The sequence below is a fragment of the Carassius gibelio genome, chromosome A4 (assembly GCF_023724105.1).
Source record: "Carassius gibelio isolate Cgi1373 ecotype wild population from Czech Republic chromosome A4, carGib1.2-hapl.c, whole genome shotgun sequence".
NCBI lineage: Eukaryota > Metazoa > Chordata > Actinopteri > Cypriniformes > Cyprinidae > Carassius > Carassius gibelio.
The window spans coordinates 30,142,188-30,163,517 of NC_068374.1; the positions used below are offsets into that span (position 1 = coordinate 30,142,188).

The 21,330-nt window shown below is 36.7% G+C and overlaps 2 protein-coding genes across 5 annotated transcripts in view; one reads left to right on the plus strand and one right to left on the minus strand.

Annotated features, from left to right (window-relative positions):
* Window positions 1-259: 259 nt before the first annotated feature.
* LOC127976530 (liprin-beta-1) lies at window positions 260-15,738 on the plus strand. Of its 2 annotated transcripts, none has more exons than XM_052581008.1 (25): window positions 260-470; window positions 5,326-5,407; window positions 6,520-6,725; window positions 7,267-7,356; window positions 7,534-7,647; window positions 7,786-7,896; window positions 8,528-8,620; window positions 9,066-9,183; window positions 9,926-9,987; window positions 10,253-10,337; window positions 10,755-10,837; window positions 11,132-11,205; window positions 11,531-11,582; window positions 12,001-12,160; window positions 12,291-12,420; window positions 12,498-12,629; window positions 12,724-12,874; window positions 13,015-13,126; window positions 13,224-13,312; window positions 13,990-14,109; window positions 14,201-14,326; window positions 14,414-14,602; window positions 14,752-14,901; window positions 15,025-15,090; window positions 15,176-15,738. In XM_052581008.1, exons 2-25 carry the CDS (start codon window positions 5,344-5,346, stop codon window positions 15,251-15,253), a joined length of 2,655 nt encoding a protein of 884 aa, XP_052436968.1. In that variant the 5' UTR covers window positions 260-470; window positions 5,326-5,343; the 3' UTR covers window positions 15,254-15,738. The 2 variants fall into 2 exon arrangements, with proteins under 2 accessions (XP_052436968.1, XP_052436959.1); XM_052580999.1 differs by having other exon boundaries at window positions 287-470; window positions 8,528-8,641.
* Window positions 15,386-21,330, minus strand: part of stab2 (stabilin 2) — a 30,231-nt gene continuing 24,286 nt past the window's right edge. For 2 of the 3 annotated variants that reach the window (XM_052580980.1, XM_052580971.1), the window contains exons 54-67: window positions 21,210-21,269; window positions 20,801-20,924; window positions 20,455-20,604; window positions 20,262-20,366; window positions 20,042-20,149; window positions 19,767-19,960; window positions 19,514-19,655; window positions 18,900-19,033; window positions 18,642-18,807; window positions 18,451-18,557; window positions 18,217-18,333; window positions 17,311-17,460; window positions 16,968-17,216; window positions 16,473-16,688 (exon numbers count right to left, since the gene is read on the minus strand). In XM_052580980.1, the coding sequence (XP_052436940.1) occupies window positions 16,488-16,688; window positions 16,968-17,216; window positions 17,311-17,460; window positions 18,217-18,333; window positions 18,451-18,557; window positions 18,642-18,807; window positions 18,900-19,033; window positions 19,514-19,655; window positions 19,767-19,960; window positions 20,042-20,149; window positions 20,262-20,366; window positions 20,455-20,604; window positions 20,801-20,924; window positions 21,210-21,269 (2,007 nt within the window). In that variant the 3' untranslated portion in view covers window positions 16,473-16,487. Of the gene's footprint in view, window positions 16,397-16,472; window positions 16,689-16,967; window positions 17,217-17,310; window positions 17,461-18,216; window positions 18,334-18,450; window positions 18,558-18,641; window positions 18,808-18,899; window positions 19,034-19,513; window positions 19,656-19,766; window positions 19,961-20,041; window positions 20,150-20,261; window positions 20,367-20,454; window positions 20,605-20,800; window positions 20,925-21,209; window positions 21,270-21,330 lie in introns of those variants that run through there. The other variant, XM_052580987.1, reaches the window with a different exon arrangement.

Sequence of the window (21,330 nt, forward strand, 5' to 3'; positions counted from 1 at the left end):
AACAGTTTTCTTTGATTATTATTGTTATGGAACCATACCTGACCATGTACCCTACCTGGAGGACAAACCGTTTTTTTTTTTTCCTTCTTTTTTTCTATTCTTCCCACTAATTCAATTTATATTTTTACAATAGTTTTTTTTATTATTATCATCGCTCTTCTATCAGTTTTTAACAGAACACTGAAGGCTCATGTTTCATGTATGTAAAAGTGTAAGTTTTTACTTCTGTGGAGTAACGGAGGATGGTTTTGTGGTTTTGATTGGTTAAACAGGCGCATGCGCACTCGGACGCACAACTCACAGCTTGAAGCCAAAAGTTCCGCCGCAGCTCTCGTTGGAGACACGTTTAACTACGTTTGAACACAGTAATATGAGGGACCCTCGGGAATATCTGTGGATTTCGGAGACATACATCTGCTGAAGGAAGTTTGTTATTTCAAATAACGTCAGGACTTTCGTTATTTTAGAAGGTAAGCTATTTACGAAATTTGAAAAAGCGATTTAACAATAATGCACTGCATCTCTATTAAACGTCACACCTGAGAGTCCTTTACGCGTTTTAATGATAGAATGATGTTTCTGTGCTTGTTTTTTATTTTTTTAATTTAATTTACTCCTTTTTTTCTTCTTTTTATTGCCTTATTATACGCTACAAACGAAATAAATGTAAAATAAATTAATTTAACACATTTAATTAATGCATTTGTACAAATCCCTATCTTTACGTATATAACAGATTAAATAGATCTTACCCTGTTTGAACCTTTCACAGTGGGAAAAAGTCAGCTATGACATAAGGGATTTTTTTTTTTTTTTTTTTTTTTTTTTTTTTTTTTAAATATTATTACTCAAATATAAGACCCCAAGTTTCCCATGCAGACTTGAAGTGTGGGTCAGATGTTTCCTATCTTGTACGCCACATGTTTCCTTTTATTAATTAAAGGAAATCAAAGGCAAGCTACAAAATGTCGTCATAAAGCATTATCAGTGCAGCCATTTGTTTTTGAGATCTTGATGTTTATTTATCTTTGTTGTGAGTGATTGGGGGGAAAGGCAACTCTTTTGACTGTCATGTGATCACATACATCACAGAATACACATGTATATTAAAATAGACAAAATAGACACATGGTTGTATGTACAGGTGTTCTATAAATGGAATAGAATAGAATAAAATGTTGGGGTGGACTAAGATGTAGGGTAGTGTCAAATAAATATAATTGGAATTGCACATTTTTATTGCACAAAGGGGAGATTTTAACTGTTCATGAGGAAGATTGCCAGAAAAGAAACTTTTCTTGTGCTGGCTGTCCTGGTGTTCAGTGCTCTGTAGCGCCGACAAGATGGCAAAAGTTCAAAAATGAGATGTCTTGGGTATGAGGGATCCAGAATGATTTTCTGAGCCCTTTTCCTCACTCTGAATGTGTACAGTTCTTGAAGGGTGGAGAGTTGGTGGGCACCAATGATCCTTTCAGCAGTCTGAACCATTCTTCTTCTGATAACTGATTTTGTAGCTGAGCCAAACCAGACAGTTATTGAAGTGCACAAGACAGACTTAGTGATGGCTATATATGAAATACAGATAAAAATTATATATATATACTTTTTAATATAATTTATATATAACAATTTATTTTTGCAATATGTCTTGTTGGTACAATTAAGCATAATATATATTTATATGTAAACCTATAAAACAAAGTAGATTTAAGCAAATAATATAATCTAGATCAGTTCAAATCATACAACATATTTATTGTGTGCATATTTGCAATATGTTTTAAGTTTTATACATTTGGTTGAATGGATTTTTCACCCCAGTATCAATTGTATTTATAATAATAGTAATGATAATGCTAAATCATCCCATATAGAATAAGAACACATGTCTGGTTTGTGTCGATTAAGGGCTTTACTGATGATAATGTGGGTGTACTGTACATTAGACATAAATGGTTGGGAAACAATGATGAACGGTGAGTGATGTGTCTCTGGTCTTTATCAGTCAACAGCTCACTCAAAAGGAATGCTGCTATCAAACCAAGGGATAGAACATGGGATATGCTTTTAATTTTATTCAGGAACTGAATAAAAGTATTTTCTATGGACACTCCAACATCTTTGCCTAATGATTGCAGTGGATGGGAATTCGCCACTATGAGCTGATTTAATGCAGAAGGCCACATTTATGTCACATCTGTGTGTTTGCATAGGGTAGCTATAGCTCAGTAGCATGATCCGTCTGAGGGATCGGAATATATTTGGGACGAGGCTCTGCCTGGATAATGGTATGGGCAGTGGGTTGTTTTTCTTTCAGGCTACCCCGACTCCATCCCCTATCTCCACATCTGGCAAATGTCAGAGTATGTAAATAACTTCTACCTTTGTACTCATAGGCCTGTCTGGGCACCGAGCCACTCAGTCACGAGCGTCCCTCCTACAGTGCTTTGGTTAACAGCCCTTTAAGGGAATATGCCGTCTGCTGATTTATTGTATATTTGCTAGTAAAACACATGAATTAATTTGCACGAGGGGGCTTGACAGTTCTTTGGCCTGGGGGGGTTGGGGGTTAATGATATCTGTGTTTAGAGGAAGAGCTGATTGTGAAGGTATGTGAGAGGGAGCCCACATCTGGAGGAGTTTTTCAGGAATCTGGGAGAAGGGGAGGAGGTTCATGATGGAGCTGGTCATCTGGGTCATGGAGCAAGTGGTGCATGGTAAGCAAAGGGCCTCTGGCTGACAAAAATCTTTTAGTACTACAGCCAATTAAGTCAACCAGTTGTTTCACCTCTTTCCATATGGAAAGCAATTCCTCAGTCCATTTGCGACTGATTAAAATCTCATGCGTTTACTACTGGAAAGTATTGTTCAAAAGTTTGCTTGGAGCCAAAGATCACTCCATATAATCACGAGGGGCTCGCTTTATCCATATCATTTTCCATCCAGGCTTTCGTGAAATGGAAAATCAAAATATCCATGAAAGGAGCAGATCAGAGCTGGTTCTCATCAGAGTGGATGGAAACACAATACGTGTGATCATACTTGGACTTAATTTCCCAGAATGACTAAACCATATTAAACATAACCATAGGTAAATATATGGTGCGAAGCATCTACGAGTCAAAACATTTTTTTTTTTTTCATAATCTTAAACTAGTCAAATTACATCCCTGATTTATTTATTTATTTATTTTCACTTCTAAAGCTGTCATCTCTAAAGCAAATATTCACTTTCAGAGTTTCTCCTTGCACTTTTTGGAGAAACTGCCAGATATCCAGGGCTTCCCCCATAGGAAGTGATGCAGGCCGACTTAATACACAGCTCCTTTTCCTTTCAGGGATGTGGAGAAAGTTTTCTTTTAGCCAAAAGTAACTGGAAAAGCCCTGAATTTCAAGCTGAGCGGACCTCCATTTTGGCCAGTGTTTCCACAGGTGGTAATGGGTCTGAATGTCAGATTAAATCCAGTAGATTGTAACTTATTTTAGCTCTTTTATTCATTCATCAGTTAGTTTTGTTTTGTAGTCAGATGCTTAATTTGGTCATGGGGCTCTAAAACAGCTTTTATTTGCTTAGAAAAAGCTACTGTCCACATGGTGAATTTTGAGCAAGTGTTGTATACGAAAGGACTCACTGACCTGACAAAATCTATTATCCCTGCTCCTCTTGCTACATGAATACTGTGAACTGACATGAGGCAGTCTAACCCTATCTGCAGTCCTCATTGATCTGATAAGTTCATAATTGAATAGCTTCGTGTTAGAATGAGAATGTAGCTTGTTTCTGTGCTCTTTCTCTGGGGGTTGGTGGTAAACAGACAAACAAAGACCTCTGTGTTAGCTGTTGAGAGTCTCAGCTCTCTTGCAGTCTGTAACAAAATTAAGTAGGTAATTTGTTGGAGCGTTTTACCCCATTTTTTACTTTTGTCCATTTGTGACCAGAAGTGTAATCCTATATAGTGAAGGTCAGTATGGTTTACTAGTTCTCCACCAAACAACTGAGCTAGTTGTTTGTTTTTATTTTCCCTATTATTTATTCTGTATTGTTTTAGCTTTGATATTTTTAGATAGTTTGCGTAGTAAAACTTAAAATTTGTGTCCATTCCCCTTCATAGCACAACTGTAAAACCCATACACATTCAGAAGGATATCTTTACCATTGCATTGCATCTTTGTTTTTTTTTTTTATTTCTTTAAGATCATAATGTAATGGAAATATTAAAATAGTAACATAAAAAAAAAAAAACATATTTTGAGACCCATGTATTATGTTTTCACATCCCTTCTCCTATAAGCCTGAAGTTAACCTATGGCATTACTAATGTGAACAATTATTAGAATTTAAAACATGAAGTTTAAATAAATTAAATGTTATATAACAACACAAGTAATATTATAATTATTTTCCACAAGTTGGTATGATTCTTTAGAGTCTTCATGAAATGTCTGCAACATACTTTGGTTTCTGTGCTTGTCTCTTTAAATTTACTATCTGCAGTATCTTAACAAATAAAATATTTCTTAATATTTTGTATGAGATTATTTTAACAATTTTATTTTAGTACCCCCCCCCCCCATACCATTTTTTTTTTTTTTTTTTTAGTAAGTAATTTTAATATTTAGCTTTTTTTATTTTATTTCAGTTTTCATCTAAAATTTAGTTTCGACTTTAACACAAATTATTTTTAATGTTTATTTTTAATGAACAATAACAGCACTGTCCTGCGTACTGTTGAGGATTGTTGTATGATTTCTTTACGCACATTTGAGCTGCTGCTTATGCATGTTTTGACATGTTCATAAATGAGGCATAGCTGACTATTAGATTTAATTTGCCTTGCCAATATACATTTATTTAGAAATAGATTATTCAACGCTCCAACCTCTTGTGCAGAGAAGGGAAGCTTCTGTCGAGCTGTAGGCCAGTGGCACTAACAGACTGGACATGAAACCTGTGGGACTTTGTTTTGAAGGTCTGGAATTCCAAGCATTCCAAAGCCCAGTGGAGAAAAATCCTGGGAGAATCATTCCATTATCCCACACACAGGTCCTCCCATTCTGTGTTAGGGACAGAAACGCCTCATATTAGTGCAATGCATGAGAGAATATTAGATATATGGAATGCAGGATTTTTTTTCTTCTATTTTATTATAATTGTTGTTATCAGATATAGCATATACCATATAGTACGGAGGATTAACTTTTTAATTGTGTTTTTTATTTTTATAATAATAATTAAAATGGGTGGTTAATGTATGCACCACTAATGACTCTCAGAGAGAGAAAGAGAGCAGTGTCCTTGCTTACCTTTAAATGCTACATTTGCAGGTTTCTTGAAAGGTGATCATGATGTGCGATGCCAGTGAAATGTTGGCAGCTGCTTTGGAGCAGATGGATGGCATCATTGCAGGTACAACTAAACAAATTAGGGATGCACGATATTGGATTTTGGCCGATATTCGATATGCCGATATTTTCTAAATAATTTTGGCCGATGCCGATACCGATATCGATATATATACAAATATATACTGATAAATTTAAACTTTAATTTTACTGAAGAGAAATCCATGTATCTCTTCTGTACTCATTCTACCATAAATTTATTATTTTACAAATGTAGACAGACATTCACATCTGAAAAACAGGTCAATTATTTCACTTGGAGAATATCGGTTTGGCTCATCGGCAGAAATATTCATATCGGCCGATACCGATAATGGTCATTTTAAGCTTTTATCGGCCGATACCGATGTTGTGCCGATATTATCGTGCATCCCTAAAACAAATGAAAAATGCTGTGTACAACAATTATTCTTTCTCTTTTTTTAACCATTTGCAGCTTTAAACAGTCATCAACAGAGTAGTCTTTTTTTTATTATTGGCAAGTTATTGGAAATAACTTAAGGCCAATGCACTTACAGTACGTAAACTGGCAAGGAGAATAAATCTGCACTCTTGAGTGTTTCTGCAGATTTGTAAGATCTGAGAGTACTGTATGCGTAGTGAGCAACATTACAAGCTTTTTCCACTATTTCAGCACTGATGAAATCTAATGCACATTCAGTATGTGACCACACTATTGTCCATCTCTGGGAACATCAGGGACACATCAGAGAAAAATGAAAGTCTTTGTCTGGACCAAGAGTGAGTCTCTTGAAGATTATGTTTTTTCTATTCAAGCTGTAATTATGGCAGAGGACATCCCACTGTTTACATCTTCTGACAGTAAGCCATCCGAACAGTGCGGTCACAGTCATCCAACCTGTGTTTTGTTTTGGATAGTGCTCAAAGTAGATACAGCAACAAAAGTCATAAAAAAATTCAGTCAGTACTCACTTTTTTTAGTTTTTAGGTAATACCACCACATAGTCACGTTCCAAAAATGACAAAAAAATATCACAATAGAATTAGTCCATCAAGTTTGTGAACTATTGCAACCAATTGAATTGTACACGGAACCCAACAATTTGGTTCATCCCTAAATCCCTTCCCTGACTCTCATTCCCACACTTGCCACAGGTTCTAAGGCTATGAACTACACCAACGGCCTGTTTGATTGTCAGTCACCAACGTCGCCTTTCCTAGGCAGCCTTCGGGTGCTGCATCTCTTGGAGGACCTGAGGGCTGCGTTGGACCTGATGGATCCCGGGGAAAAAGAAAGTCTACGCAGTCAGGTGTCCGAAACCACAGCCGAGGGTCTGATTGAGTGGCTACAAGGCCAACTGGTGGGTTTTTCCTCTTTTTTTTTTTTTTTTTCTTTTTTTTTTTTAAAGGCTATAATAGGAATATATATTTTTTTATTATTATTCTTTTAGATTAAGATTCTTTTTGATTCAAAATCTTTTAAATTTTTTCATACTATGTATATATCTGCAAGTCTGACATAAGATTTCTACCTTTGCATTTTCCGTCTTTAACTCCAGTCATGATTCATCTGGATTAAGCACATTTCAGCTCCCCAGTCCCTTTTTCCATATTCAACATGAAGCATACTTGCTGTGTGAAATTTTCACTCCTGGGCAGCAAAATCTTACAATGTGAAAACCTTTCACATGCATCTCTTAGAGCAACGTATCATCAGTACAAACCCCACATGACTCCCTGATGGCAGCATGTGATTTTTATTTTTCAGGTCCCACTGGCTTTTGACTGAATTTGGTCTTAAATTTAATTTCACTGCATTCTTTTTGATTGTTTAGAGCCTGTTAATGTTTAATGTTGACTAAAAGTACATATAACACTTTAAGCATTTATTTATGTTTCCAGACCAATGGCCATGGATCTGCAGCAGGGGATTTGGTCTACCAGGAGCGACTTTCTCGCTTGGAAAATGACAAAGAATGTCTAGTGCTCCAGGTGTGTTGTCATAAACAAGTTAAAAGACTTTATGGGTTTGTGTGGGATTTTCTGTTTAGATTTAAAGTTGTGTGCCTCTGCTTTCCTATTAGCTGTCAGTCTGAGTTCAGCAATTGTAGTTTCTAAATGTCACGCATCACACAAATTCAATAACTATCCACTCTAATTATCCCCCAGGTAAGCGTTCTTACAGACCAGGTGGAAGTTCAAGGAGAAAAAATAAGGGACCTAGATTCGAGCCTTGAAGAACACCGCATGAAACTGAATGCTACAGAAGAGTTACTACAACAGGTGTGTGGTCTCTTTTTTTAAGCTTATGTCCGATAACAGAAGTGCACAGCATTTAAGACACATTGTTGTAAGAGTGGTCAGTATTAACGGAATAGATTCCCCCAGAAAAACAGAAAAAAAAATTTAAATTGTGTGTAGGAGCTGCTAAGCAGGAGTGCGTTAGAGACTGAGAAACTGGAACTGCTGACCGAAGTATCAAGTCTGAAATTAAAGCTAGCTGCTGCAGAAGGGGATTGCAGAGAAAGTGAGGTAAGGACCACATGTTTGCACCATCACTGTGAATTTCATAGGATACAGAGTCCCACAGGCCTAATAAATGACAGTATTCCATCATTAATCAGAAGCTTAAAAGTGCAAAACAGAATGAACTGTATCAACAATCTGAACATTTAATGAAATTAATCCTGGCTATTATGGTTTGACCACCCTATTCTTTCCGTAGTGACATTCATTTCTGCTTAAGCTTCCAGTTTTATCCAGCAGAGGGTGAGAGCAAAATGCTTAGTGCCAGAGCCATTTCCTGTTATAAGCTTTTTTGCCCTGTTTGAGTCCAGACTACACTGGACCCATTCAGCTGTCTCTCACTTGCATGAGCCCAAAAGGGAGTTTCATTTTCAGAAACCAGAAATCCACAGCGGACTAAAATAATGGGTTAGGTTTCATCTGTTTAATGGAGATTTAGATTTCATATAAAGTATACTAGTAAGTTCTCAGTTTCAGTGTTTTTTCCACTTTGTTACTGTCCTTGAGTTGTTTTTTCTTTTTTTTTTTTTTTTGGCCCACTCGTCCAACAGCACTCAAAGCAATTTATCATTTCAAGTCACAAAATTCTTCTTGGCTCTTTGACTTATAGATACTGTATCGTGGTCTGTCTCCTTAGGGTCTTTATCAGGATGTGAAAGACATGCGCCTTCAGTTGACTTCTATGGAGTATGAGAGACTAGATTATCAGAGAAGTCTTAACTCTACCAAAGTACGAGTTACTCATGGTCAGGTGATAATTACACAACATAAGATTAACCGTAATGAAGTGTAACACCGAGCACTTTTCTGTGAATCACTTTACCACACAGAGAAATCCTTGGTAGTTCACTCTAACCTTCAAACTAGCCACTGGAATGTGCCAAGCTCATGAGTTTTATCCACATGCTCAAAACTTGACAAATTCACATAGCTGGACAGAATAATGTAAAATTGTCTCTTTCTCTTTAATTTTTTTTTTTTTTTTGTGTGTGTGTATTTCTGCCACTCAGTTTTGTTTCTTACACACTTTGAAACAGCGTTGCACATTATTTTCTTAATAATGCTACATTAGATAAGTACATTTGAGCTAATTTAATATGGTGTTGGCACATGTGGAGCTTATTTTTAGTTATGGAATGTCCTGGGAGCTGTCAATTATGATTTTTATTGTTAAGGAGGAGCTGATATCACTACAAAAGCAGTTGGAGGAGAGAGAACACGCACTTAGAAGACTTCAGGACCAGGCCATGCCAGAAGCCCCAAAAACAGAACAGTTACAAAACAGAGAAAACGGTACACTGAGCATTCTGCTATTTCAACACAATGCATTTTTTTATTTTAAATTTAACTAGTGGTTTCAAAATATAATTTTAATACAAAATTAAGAAATGTATTACGTAAGATAAAATATTTACAACATTGGTACACTTTAATATTACATATGTGCCTGAAAACTTTTTAAAATGTAAAAATCCAATTATCAATATTTTTCATGGCATCTCTGTAAATGTGTTTTTGTATCCACTATCATTATGTATGCTGATTTGCATAAATATGGTGTATGAGTGGAAAAGGTGACTTCTGTGTTTAGACTAAAGGCAGTCTCGCACAGACACATTTTGCAGTTATTTAATCCCCTATTAAATGCATGACACAGGAACAAAAACATTTGAGTGTAATGAAGGAGAAATTATCACAGCAGCACACTGTAAGCCCAAGAAAAACTGTGTTGGAATGTATGAGGTATATGAAGGTTTGTATTACACGTCTAGACATGCTTTTTGATTGATGGTGACCTGATTTTGGCTGCGGACTCCCCTGCTTTTATAACTCAGATTCGCTAGACGTGCTTGTATTCTCTCACAATATTTATTCTTTTCTGCAAATCATCTTTACTTCCAGCATGATGGGTATGCAGCTTCTGAGGTGTTTATTTTAGTTATTCCAGAGATTAAATGTTGTCAAAGGCCGTCTTGTTCTGAAATGTTTAGCATGTTGTACGCTATAAGATGTGTTTTGTGGATTTTGTGTTCAGATTTGGAGGTGCAGAGAATGAGAAGAGCCGTTGAGTCTTTGAAGGCAGCTAATGAAGAGAAGGTAAACAATATGATGTCCTGATCACATCAACCACCTGCCAGCACACACATTATATCACAGACTTTAGTTTCTAATTTTTATTATTTGCCTAAATGTATGAATGTACAGTAGAAGTAGGTAGATTATATACAGATCTGGCCAGAATGATTATATATTATATGATATTATGTATTAAATCATAATAAAAAATAAAGTGTAATTTAATTAATGTTTTTCATTTCATTTGATATTCAACTTTATATTGTTTTAATCTGAAACGTTTTAGGATTTGAAGATAAAAGAGCTGCAGCAGTCTCTGACCGGTTACAAGCGAGTTCAGGATATGGTGATGTCTGTCCAGGTATTGAAAGGTGAGATGTCCAGGGCACACTTTTATTTCTGTCTTTTGTTTATGTATTAATTCCTTAATATTACATTACATTAATGCTCATATTACAATGGCACACTATAAACAATTAAAAACATTATCTCTTTGAAATGAATTTGAAACCTGTTGACTTTTTTAAAAACCTCTGATAATAAGTATACAAGCCTTTCTGCCTGTCTTTAGTAAGTGAATCTCCTGTTACCATTTACTAGTAACTTGATGCTAGTAATATTTTAAATGACATTTATTGCTTAATCAGTACCATTTGTGTCTGTTTTTCCTGGTGTCTTTATGAAATTTAGACACAATATTATTTTGATCTTAAGAATATTTCCCAGAAAGCTTTTGTCCACATCCCGGTCTAATAGCTTGGCTGATTTATGACTTGTGCTTGTCCCAGACAACCCCAGAGCCGAGGACGCAAGAGAAGGCCTGTGTGACACCGAGATGTTCTCCACAGGAGGCACAGAGGAAACTGATGAAGTATGAAGGGTCTCACACACACACACCGTTTATGTACACAGGATGTTCCTCAGACTTCCTTTTAGTCCCCCTCCTTGCAGTACTTTCATTGTGTTGGTCTGACAGAGAATAACAATTTAACCATAACCCCTTTTTTTGTGTAATGTCAAACGTGTTTTTGTTTGGGAGCAGCATCCTGTGATTTCAGACCAGTCACTGCCTGCTCCTCTTGTCCATTGAGACCTGACTCAGGAATAATACTGTTCTCTTGCATACTCGCATCCATCAGTGTTGTTGTTGTTGTTTCTCATACAGCCTCAGCTCATCCCATGTTCAGAGCTGCTCCCTGAAGTGACCATACACAAACCTGCAGCTGAGACCACTGACAGGTCTGTTTACTTACTGTAGACATGTGTTATTTAAACTGTGTTCATACAAAGATATATTGATATACAAGCATGGTTCATGATTGGGGAACAAAGTAGAGATAAAAGAAAATAGCTAAATTGTGCTATGTTAAAAGATGTATTAATTTCAGGCACTTTCCATGAGTAGTTTACAAAATTGGGCTTAAAAATTTAATTAATGAAAAAATATTTCTTAGATTAAAAAATTCATCATATCTTACAAATTAACTTCTCCCAGAAGATCATGGGATTTGTGCCTTTATTGTACACTTTTATTATAAATTTACATTATTAATTTTTTTTTCAGTGTCTCTGAAGTACAGCAGCCTGAAAGGTCTCGTTTGACAAGCAATAATGAGGTACCAACTTAATCTATATGAGAAATTATGAACTAGTTATGTTAATAAGATCCTGTAAAAAAAGTTGGAGACTTTGCATGTTTAGCTTTCTAGCACCCCCTGTCGTTCAAACTCCACTTGCAACACAATAATGCCACTGTTCTCCTGTAAGCACAATGGCTCCCTTTACAGCATCTCACATCACCCAGTCCAGCACACACCTAGTTCATTGTAAAATTAGATCAACATGAGCCTGACAAAGAGCTGTATTTACATTAAAATAGCTGCACTGGGCACTTTTTATTATAAATGATGCTGATTACGAAGCCTCTCATTTGTTTTTCATCAGAACTTGAGAGGTTTTTAGAGGCAATCATTTCCCAAAACAAAATGTGCAATATCTTAACCAAGATCAGCAAACTTGCTTGTTATATTTTAGGATGAAGCCAGTAAAATTGGAGGCTCTCCATCCGTCTCCCCGACTCAGCCCAGCTCAGTGGGGAATGAGAGTTTCGGCTCTAAAAAAACACGTTCCTCTTTTGGACGTGGCTTTTTCAAGATCAGAGGCAACAAGATGACAAGCAGCGCTCCCAATCTGGGTGAGTCAGGCCAAACACTTATATATATTTTTTCACATTACAGTTGGCTTCTGAGATGAAGTATGCACATTTCTTGGCAATTTGTTGTAAGATTCACCCTATCGATGAATTGTTGGTTATATATGGGCAGTTGAAGGAGAGCAGAAGGGAACTGAGCACTTGGATTTGGCCGGAGTGCAAACTCGGAAAACAAAAGCATTGGAGACACACTCACCGGAAGGGAAGAAGAAATCGAAGGGGATCATGAAGTTATTTGGAAGGTCTTTAAATGTGTTAATACGTTTCAGTGATTATTAAGATGAAGATATTCACTTTCATACATCTGTATAATCATTAGGATGAAGAGAAGTCAGTCCACCTCCTCTGACCTGGACGATTCTCCGGAGTCAGAGTTTAGGAGAGGGGGAGTCCGAGCCACAGCGGGACCCAGACTGGGCTGGTCACATGATCTGCAGCGACGCAATAACAAGTACACGCAGTTTGTTTATTAATAGATCTTTTAATCTCTATCTTTTTTTCCCCTCAAGCACTACAAATCGTAATGTTGTAAATGTGTCTGTCAGTGAGCTGGACAGCCCATTTTCCAGGTGGAGTAAAGAGCAAGTGTGCGAGTGGCTACAGAACCAAGATCTGGGCTTGTATGTAAACCAGGCGAAGCAGTGGATCAGCTCTGGACAGACTTTATTGAAGGCGTCTCAGCATGAATTGGAAAAGGTCTCCTGAACTGCCCCACATTTCTCAAATTTGTGTACCATATCTTCATGTTGAAAAGGCTACACAAGGCTCTTCTTATCTATATAGACTATATATTTGGTTATTCTGTGTACTGTATGCTAGCTCTCTCTGCGCTTCAGGAAATGGGCATTAGGCATCCTCTACATAGAAAGAAACTGCAGCTGGCTCTTCAGTCGCTGGGCTCAGAGGAGAAAGATGCCATGGGTAAACTGGACTACAACTGGGTTACTCGTAAGTAACAATCTAGAATGTTATTGAAGACTGATAGATGTAATGCTAGGGATGCACTAATAACATTTTATTCAAGATTAATGTAATTATCTCGAAGGATGGCTGGATGACATCGGTCTACCTCAGTATAAATCTCAGTTTGACGAGGGCAGAGTGGATGGGCGCATGCTTCACTATATGACTCTGGTAGGTATCTAATAAATGAATACTAATATTAGTATAATTTAAATATTCCAATGCATTTTAATCTAATAATTCATTTTAATTTAATAAAAAATCTTCAAGAATTGGTTTCAAACCCATCTCTTCCATCTTTATTTGACCCTCTAACTTTAGCACTCACTATTCTACACTATTCTATTCCTTTAAAAAAACAAAATCTAACTATCTTTCTAAACTTTTTGTATTCTTTTTTCTTTTCATTTATTATACAATTTTAAAAAAGACCTCTAACACTAGCTTGCTCTATTCTTTTTCTATTCTGTTTTCTTTTTATTTATTATATTATTTAAAAGCCCTTGCTATGTATACTGTGTTTAAGCTAACTGAGACTTGTTATAGCACTTGTATATCATTGCTCTTTTGTTGTTTTTGATTGCTTCCACTGTCATCATTTGTAAGTCGCTTTGGAGATGCTTGAAAAGCGTCTGCTAGTGGACTAAATGTAAATGTAATACATTTTAAAATGCAATTCATTCCAATAATGGCAATGCTAAATATTGAGCAACAATTATTCAAGTCTTCAGTCTTGCATGATCCTTCAGAAATCATTCCAATGTGCTGATTTGGTTTTCAAGAATCTACTAAATATTCTTGATGGAAACACATTTCTAAGGTTGAGGTTTCTACATCTCTTTGGTTAGGATGACCTGTTGGGACTGAAAGTGGGCAGTGTGCTTCACCATCTCAGTATTAAGAGGGCCATTCAGGTGCTACGTATCAACTGCTATGACCCCAGCTGCCTCCGCCGCCGACCGACCGAGGTAGCACAACCTGTCATTATGCTACAACACTTAACTCCACTCACTTAGAAACAGACTTACATTTTTGCTTTATTTTTGCCCCTTTGATTAGAACAATCCCACGCCAGCAGAAATCTGTCAATGGACCAATCACCGAGTGATGGAGTGGCTTCGTTCAGTGGATCTAGCAGAGTACGCACCCAACCTGAGAGGAAGTGGAGTCCACGGAGGCCTAATGGTACATGCACGAAATAAGTTCAAATTCATAATGCTTTTACTTATTATTTTACTTTTTTTTTTTTTTTTTTTTACTTGCATTTCTCAGGTTTTAGAGCCACGCTTCAATGTTGAAACAATGGCTCTGCTTCTTAACATCCCACCAAATAAAACTCTGTTGAGACGTCACCTTGCAAACAACTTCCATCTTCTGATTGGCTCAGAGGCACAAAGGCTGAAGCAGGAGTATCTCGAAAACCCAGATTACACTGTCCTGACAGCCACAGCTAAAGTTAAGGCAAGTAACTGTGTGCAAGCTTGCCTGTGGGAACCTTGAATGTCACTAATGTTTGAAATACAACAGTATACAGATGTTTATTAACGTACAATAATAACAGCATGGTGATAACGTTTTCCCTGTCTTTTACCATCTTCTCCTGCTTTTAGCCAAGACGTCTGTCCTTTGGAAGTTTTGGGACAATGAGGTGGAAGCGACAGGAGGAGATGGAAGAGTATGTTTGCCCCATGGATGTGCAGATGCCTCAGAGCAGCAGTTTCCATAAAGGCCTTTGCATATATGAGGATCAGCTGGAGCAGGTACAGGATGCAATGCAGCTAAATTGTGAATCGTATTTTAACTGTCAGTATTTAATACGTTTTCTGGACATAGTGGGATGTTATTGTTAAATTGTTTATATGATGTTGTTATTCTCTGTGCAGATGGAGGACTCTGAGGGCACAGTGAGACAGATCGGCGCATTCTCGGAGGGAATCAACAACCTGACTGTAAGACAACCACATAATATTGCTGCTGTACTGTATCTACTGTGGTGTCTCTCGTCCTCACCTCAGTTTCTCCTGTGTTCTCCAGAGCATGCTAAAAGAGGATGAGTTCTTCAGGGAAGCATCCTCGCTTTCACCTGAAACCAGTGTCACAGATGTTGACTGAGACATTTAAACATGACAACTGTCACTTAAGTCTGCAACTGTGAAATCTGAGAAACTGAAAGTCACTGATTTGACAATGAAAACAAGAGGCTCCACTCACAGTGAAACTCAAATTACACCATAGATGCCATAATTCAATGAAAAGGTCATTTATTTATTTAGGATTTGCAGTATATGAAAAAAACTACAACCGTATTTATAAGTGTTCGCACCAAGCTAAAACCAAAGATGACATATCAAAATTGCAGTTTGTCTTTCTTTTATATCCCAGGCTATTCTTATATGACCATTTGCTTCATGTTTATCTTTTTTTTATTATTATTATGGTGGGGTGTTTATGTAAGTTTATTGGGAGGGAATTTTTTTTTTCCTGTAAAGTCTTGATTGTTATTGTTGCTATAACCATATCAGTGAATACCATGTACTATGTACTGTTTTATGCATGTGTAAGTCAAAGAAATTCAATTAAAATGTTTCCAAATCCTGTTTTTAGACAATGCATATTATTTTGTCTTAGGTTTATTCAAATGTAAGATTATTATCATCATTTTTGTTTGTTTAAACAGAAAATGGTTTTCAGGTGCATGTACTTTGAGGTGATTTGGATAATTAAGCATGTCATATGTGTCAAAGATTGCACCTCCAGAAGACTTAGACTAGATATGTAGAACTCACAACCATCACAATTTGTATCTCTTTTTCAGTTAATTTGTGCTTTGAGCAGGGCAGTTATTGAAAACCTTGAATGCTGGGCATTTATTAATGCCTCTAGTACAACAGAATTTAGAGACTGCTGGTAACCAAATTCAAAACATTTACACATTCAAATAAACACTTGTCCAAAAAAAAAATGCATATACAATCTCAGTGAATTCAGATTGATTTCTCAGGCTAGCCTTAGTGTTCCACTGTCCCATCACTGTGACATGTTCACAGCATCCTCTTCTGTTCTCAAAGAGAACTGCAACAGAAAGTCCCACTGCTCTGCTACAGAGAGGATTCAAATAATTCGGTAGTTTATGCTTGATGTGCTGATTTCAGCTGTCCTGGAGGAGGTCATAGGATCCACTGGAAATCACTTGATGCTTGTCTTCCTTTTACAAAAGACAAAACAGATCCACTCTAATGTACTTCAATTTGAACACTGAAATATTATTGGGAAGGTTGGTATAATGTAAAATGAGTCTTGTAAGACAATACAAATTCTAGGCATTTAAGCAACTATATAAACAAGCTTATACCAAGTTAGCAATTTTTGGTTCCCCAAAAATTTTCAATAAAATTACAAATGTTGTGTGTCTGGTGGGTAAAAAAGCTGCTTCTCTTACGTTTGACTCGCTGACCGCTGGAGCTTGTTCTTTCGTGGCAGGGAAAGCTTCATATACAGGATTAGTGATGTTTGGACTGGAGTCGGATGGGTTCAAATCTTCATCATCCTAAAAATATAATAAATTATGTATAAACACCACATATAGAAAAAAAAAGGTGTATATAACACGGCTGTCAGTAGATTCAATTATTGAATCACAAAAAAATCTTATTGACAAAATAATTTCTGTAATTCTTGCATTTGGTCATTTGTGTGCACGACCTTCAGTAGAATACATTTCTACATTAGTTTTTAATTATAAAAAAAATTATTGATAAATTATTAACAATCCACTAATGTGAACTTTGACAGCCCTAATACAGAAACGTGAACACAAACAAGATACCTTGAAATAATGGAACTGGAATGGCTTTGTTTTATGTGTGTAGAAATTGTATCCCACAAATCCAGCTCCTACGATGAGGATGATGAGTCCCAGGACGCCAATACCCATCCCAGCCTTATGAGCTGGGTGGATGGACGGAGGTGGAGGTGGAGGTGCTTTCAATGGGCCCTGCAGAACATGGATGAACCCATTGGATGCCAAAATGTCAGAGTCCATGACATAGCGGTTGTTGATGTATCCCGAGGAAGTCTATGAAGATGAGAGTCACGCCAAGCAGATTAAACACGTTTATCCATGTGACTCAAATGATTTGATATAAATGGAAGAAAGTTTGCATCCTCACCATTGTTTGAGGGTTCTGGAGATCAGGCACGCCTGTGATGGTCAGGCTGTGTCCGAGTCGTGTTCGGACATGAGAGATATTAATAAGTGCCTGCAGTACTAAAGCCCTCCCATCCAGTAGATGGTGCTCTATATCTCTGCCACTTAAAGTCTGTTGAACACAAAAGGGTCATTAACCAAGGGGGCCAATACAGGGGTAGGTCCTAGATTATTTTTTTGTACTGTTAAAGTTAATGTTTACTTACAGTATTTATAAAGTATTTCATACAATTTTGTTTTAATGTGCTGCTTTGGAATGATTCCATATTTATTGTGAAAATTGCTTTACAAATAAATCGGAATTTTAAAACATTTCTTTTTATATGTACACTACTGTTCACAAGTTTGTGATCATTTCCTTTTTTTGAAAGAAATTAACACTTTTAATTAGCACAGAGAAATAAAATGGATGAAAGGTGACAGTAAAGACGAAATATATATTTTAAATAATGCAATTTTTTTTTACGTTTTACTCAAAATATCCTAACAAAAAACAGCTTTCACAAAAATATTATACTCTTTAATTAATTTCAACTTACATTTTTTTTTTTTTACTTTTGAATGTTAGTGTATCAAAAAAAAATGTTGACAGTTTAATACGAAGTAAAAATATTAAAGATAATACTTTAATAATTTGTTTGGCTTTAGCATAGTGACAGTATAAAAGGCAATTATTTAATTTTAACAATAACAAGTTTTCTTTATAATATCACACAAAATATTTTTCTCTATAAAATATAATGTCCACTGTTGTACAAGTCATGCATCAGTGGGGTTATCGTGAGATTAAATAAAAAGAAAAAACACTTTTACATTTTGCTGCCATTTATTTTAAATTCAAAGTATAAAATGTGGATGTGGGTGTCACCTGATTGCTAAAGAGACCATCATTATCAGGTGCAAACAGAGTGGACTGGATGGTGATGTTACTTAGGCGATTCACAAACTTCTTTCCTGATGCTGAAGTTGAGTAATTCAGGATTTGCTAAAAAAAAAAAAAAAAAAAAAAAAAAAGAAAAAGACACCATGGTTCACCATGTCCATAAAATCATGTTGATGCTTTAACAAAAAACTAATAATCAATCAAACAAGCTCTACTCACAGACAGGAAGTTAGACAGGGTTGGTCTGGATGAGAGAACCTGCAGCAAGTTTCCTGTACAGGAGTATCCATCACCAATGTAGCCAGTTTTACACTCACACTTCACATCTGAAACACACACAAACCGTCTAAACCCAAACTGCCCCTGCTTGTATACACACCGCTTCACAGATATCCCATGATGACTTTTACCTTTCACTCTATAACAGAATGTGTCCCACGTCTCACTCAAGTTATTGCGGACACCATAGTCCACAATCCCCACGTGTCCAAAGCCACATTTAGGGTTAGAGAAGCTCATGGGATACGCTACCCTCGCTCTGTCAAGCCAGCCTGCTGCGCACAAGTTATAACCAGCCTACAGGACAAACGTTGGAGAAAAGACACCCGATGACATTCAGACAATGAGTGCTAATGGTATGACAGCTAGTGTAACTGTAAGAGCGCCACCTGCTGGGCATAAGACAGCTGTGTGTAGGTAGCGATAGTGCCTTCTGTTTCTTTGCAGGCCTCCTGCGCCATTGTATAGTTGAGTTTGTATGGTCCCTTTGGTGAGCGATAATGGAAAACACCCAATGTTTTATCTAAAAGAAGACAAAAAAAATTATTAGCTTAGTTAACTCCCTACAATAAATATTGATTTTAAATATTTTATGCAGTACTAAAAGAGGTATTTTTTTTCATTTAAAACAATTCTACTTTAATTTGAATTAATTTGAAATTTAGAATTTTTTTTTTTGTAAATACTTTTTTTAATAAATCTTAAATAAAATGTTATTTTATTAGATTATTATCATACAAAAATCCCCTTATTTATCTTCCTTGGCACACACACAAACAACTTCGTTCATCAAAACCACTTTTTTCTTTTATTTTCAAAAGTCAACAAATATGCAAAAGCTGATTGTAATCACAAGCCAAACATGTCAGTCTTGAGCAATATGTGATTTATTTAAGCCATGAAATAAACTTCATCCAGTAAAATAACTATAAGGAACTATGCAATAAGCATTTCAAACACTATTTATATGCACTGACACTAGTTCATATAAAAAAATACCTACCCTCATAGTGTAAGTCTGTGCACTGAGCATCTGAATGGCACTGTCCATTATCTTGTAGACAGCGATTGACCGGCAGCTGCTTTGCTTCACAATCAATCCCATCGCCAATATAGTTGTCTTTACACTCACACTTCCTCTTTCCCTAGTGATAGATGCATATTACATTGGTTTATTGATGTATTAAGATTAATGTATCTGTATAAAGACCACATTCTTTTAAAAGAGCTATATAGAAAGAGAGATTTCTGCTTACAGCTCCGGTCATAGTGCAGATAGCGTGTTCGTGACACCCGCCGTTTTCTCCGTCAGCACAGGGGTCAACAGGTGTGCACTCAAAGCCATCGCCAGAGAAACCTTTGAGACACGTGCAGCTCACCTTCTCCCCCTTCTGACTGCACTTAGCATCCTTCGAACAGCCGCCGTTCCAGTACTTGCACATATCGGCCGCTACATAAGAGGTAAGAGTGAGTCGACGGTTTCTACTTTTGTTTTATCATCACTTTGCTATTGAGATCTTCATGCGTGTACCTGTGCAGGTGATCCCGTCTCCTTCATAGAAGGGTTTACAGACACAGGTGTTATTCTCCATGCAGACGCCCTTCTCATGGCATGCCGGATTGCAAACGGGCCCATCAGCTGAAACGTCAGAAACACAGGGTGAAATGGGCTTGCAGGTATAAAGCAATGCTTGTCTTTTTCTTGTATGGTATATAACCCAAAAACAAAAGAATAACCAAAAGGTCTGTACCTAGTTTGTTCTCACATCTCAGACCAGTCCAGCCCTCTTCACAAAAACATGAACCGATACCTTTAGGACCCTCAACACATAACCCATGTTCTGTACAGTTGCAGACTTAGGAAGAAGACAGAAAACCAAGTTTACAATCATAAGTAAAATTTATTATATCTAATAAATTGAAATGTATTTTGAAAAGTCTCACCTGTGCAATCAGGTCCGAAATGGCCATCCACACACAGCTCACAGGCTACACCTGTGAATCCAGCATCACAAGTGCATGTGCCATTGCCTAGATGATCCTCGTCACACTTGCCATGGCCACTGCAAGGGGATCCTGGACCCCCAGGACATGCTGGAGAACAGAAAATGTTCTTAACTTATAACTGGTTTTCTACACACAGTGGCCATAAAACAAATGAATGGCTAATAATTATTATTTTTTTCATATCAAAAGGGGTGTGTAGCCTTGTTGTAGCCGTTGTATTATATTTATCCAGCATAGCTCGATAGTTTGAACTGCATCTATAGTACAGTGAGACACTGCTTACCAAGACAGTCCCTGCCGTAGTACCCAGAACAGCACTTGGGCTTCCATATGACCACTGTACATATTGATTGACATCCTTCACGACTAGACAGCAGCGAATCCGACCGGACACACTTTTGTTCTGACTAGATTTAAAAACACAGTTAAATTAGTGTTTTTTTTTCTTTAATACAGTATCCGTTTAACTAGATGTAAATGGGGCTTTTAGTACATAGCTGTTATGCCAATTTACTCCTACAAGTTGACACACACACACACACAATGGTGAAGGAGAGGGAAAAAATGCACCACTATTTAGTATGTGTTTTACAATAAACCCACAACATCTAATAAGAGCAGACTAAATAGATGGGACATTTTCATATTTCTCTCTCTATAAAGGTTTGACTTCAAATGAAAATAAAACGTACCTTTGGCTTGCTTCCAAGCGGACAATCCAAAATAGCACGACCACAATACCTGCAAGCCAACTATTGCAAAAAATAAATAAATAATAATAATAATAATAATATTATTCAAGATACCAAAAGT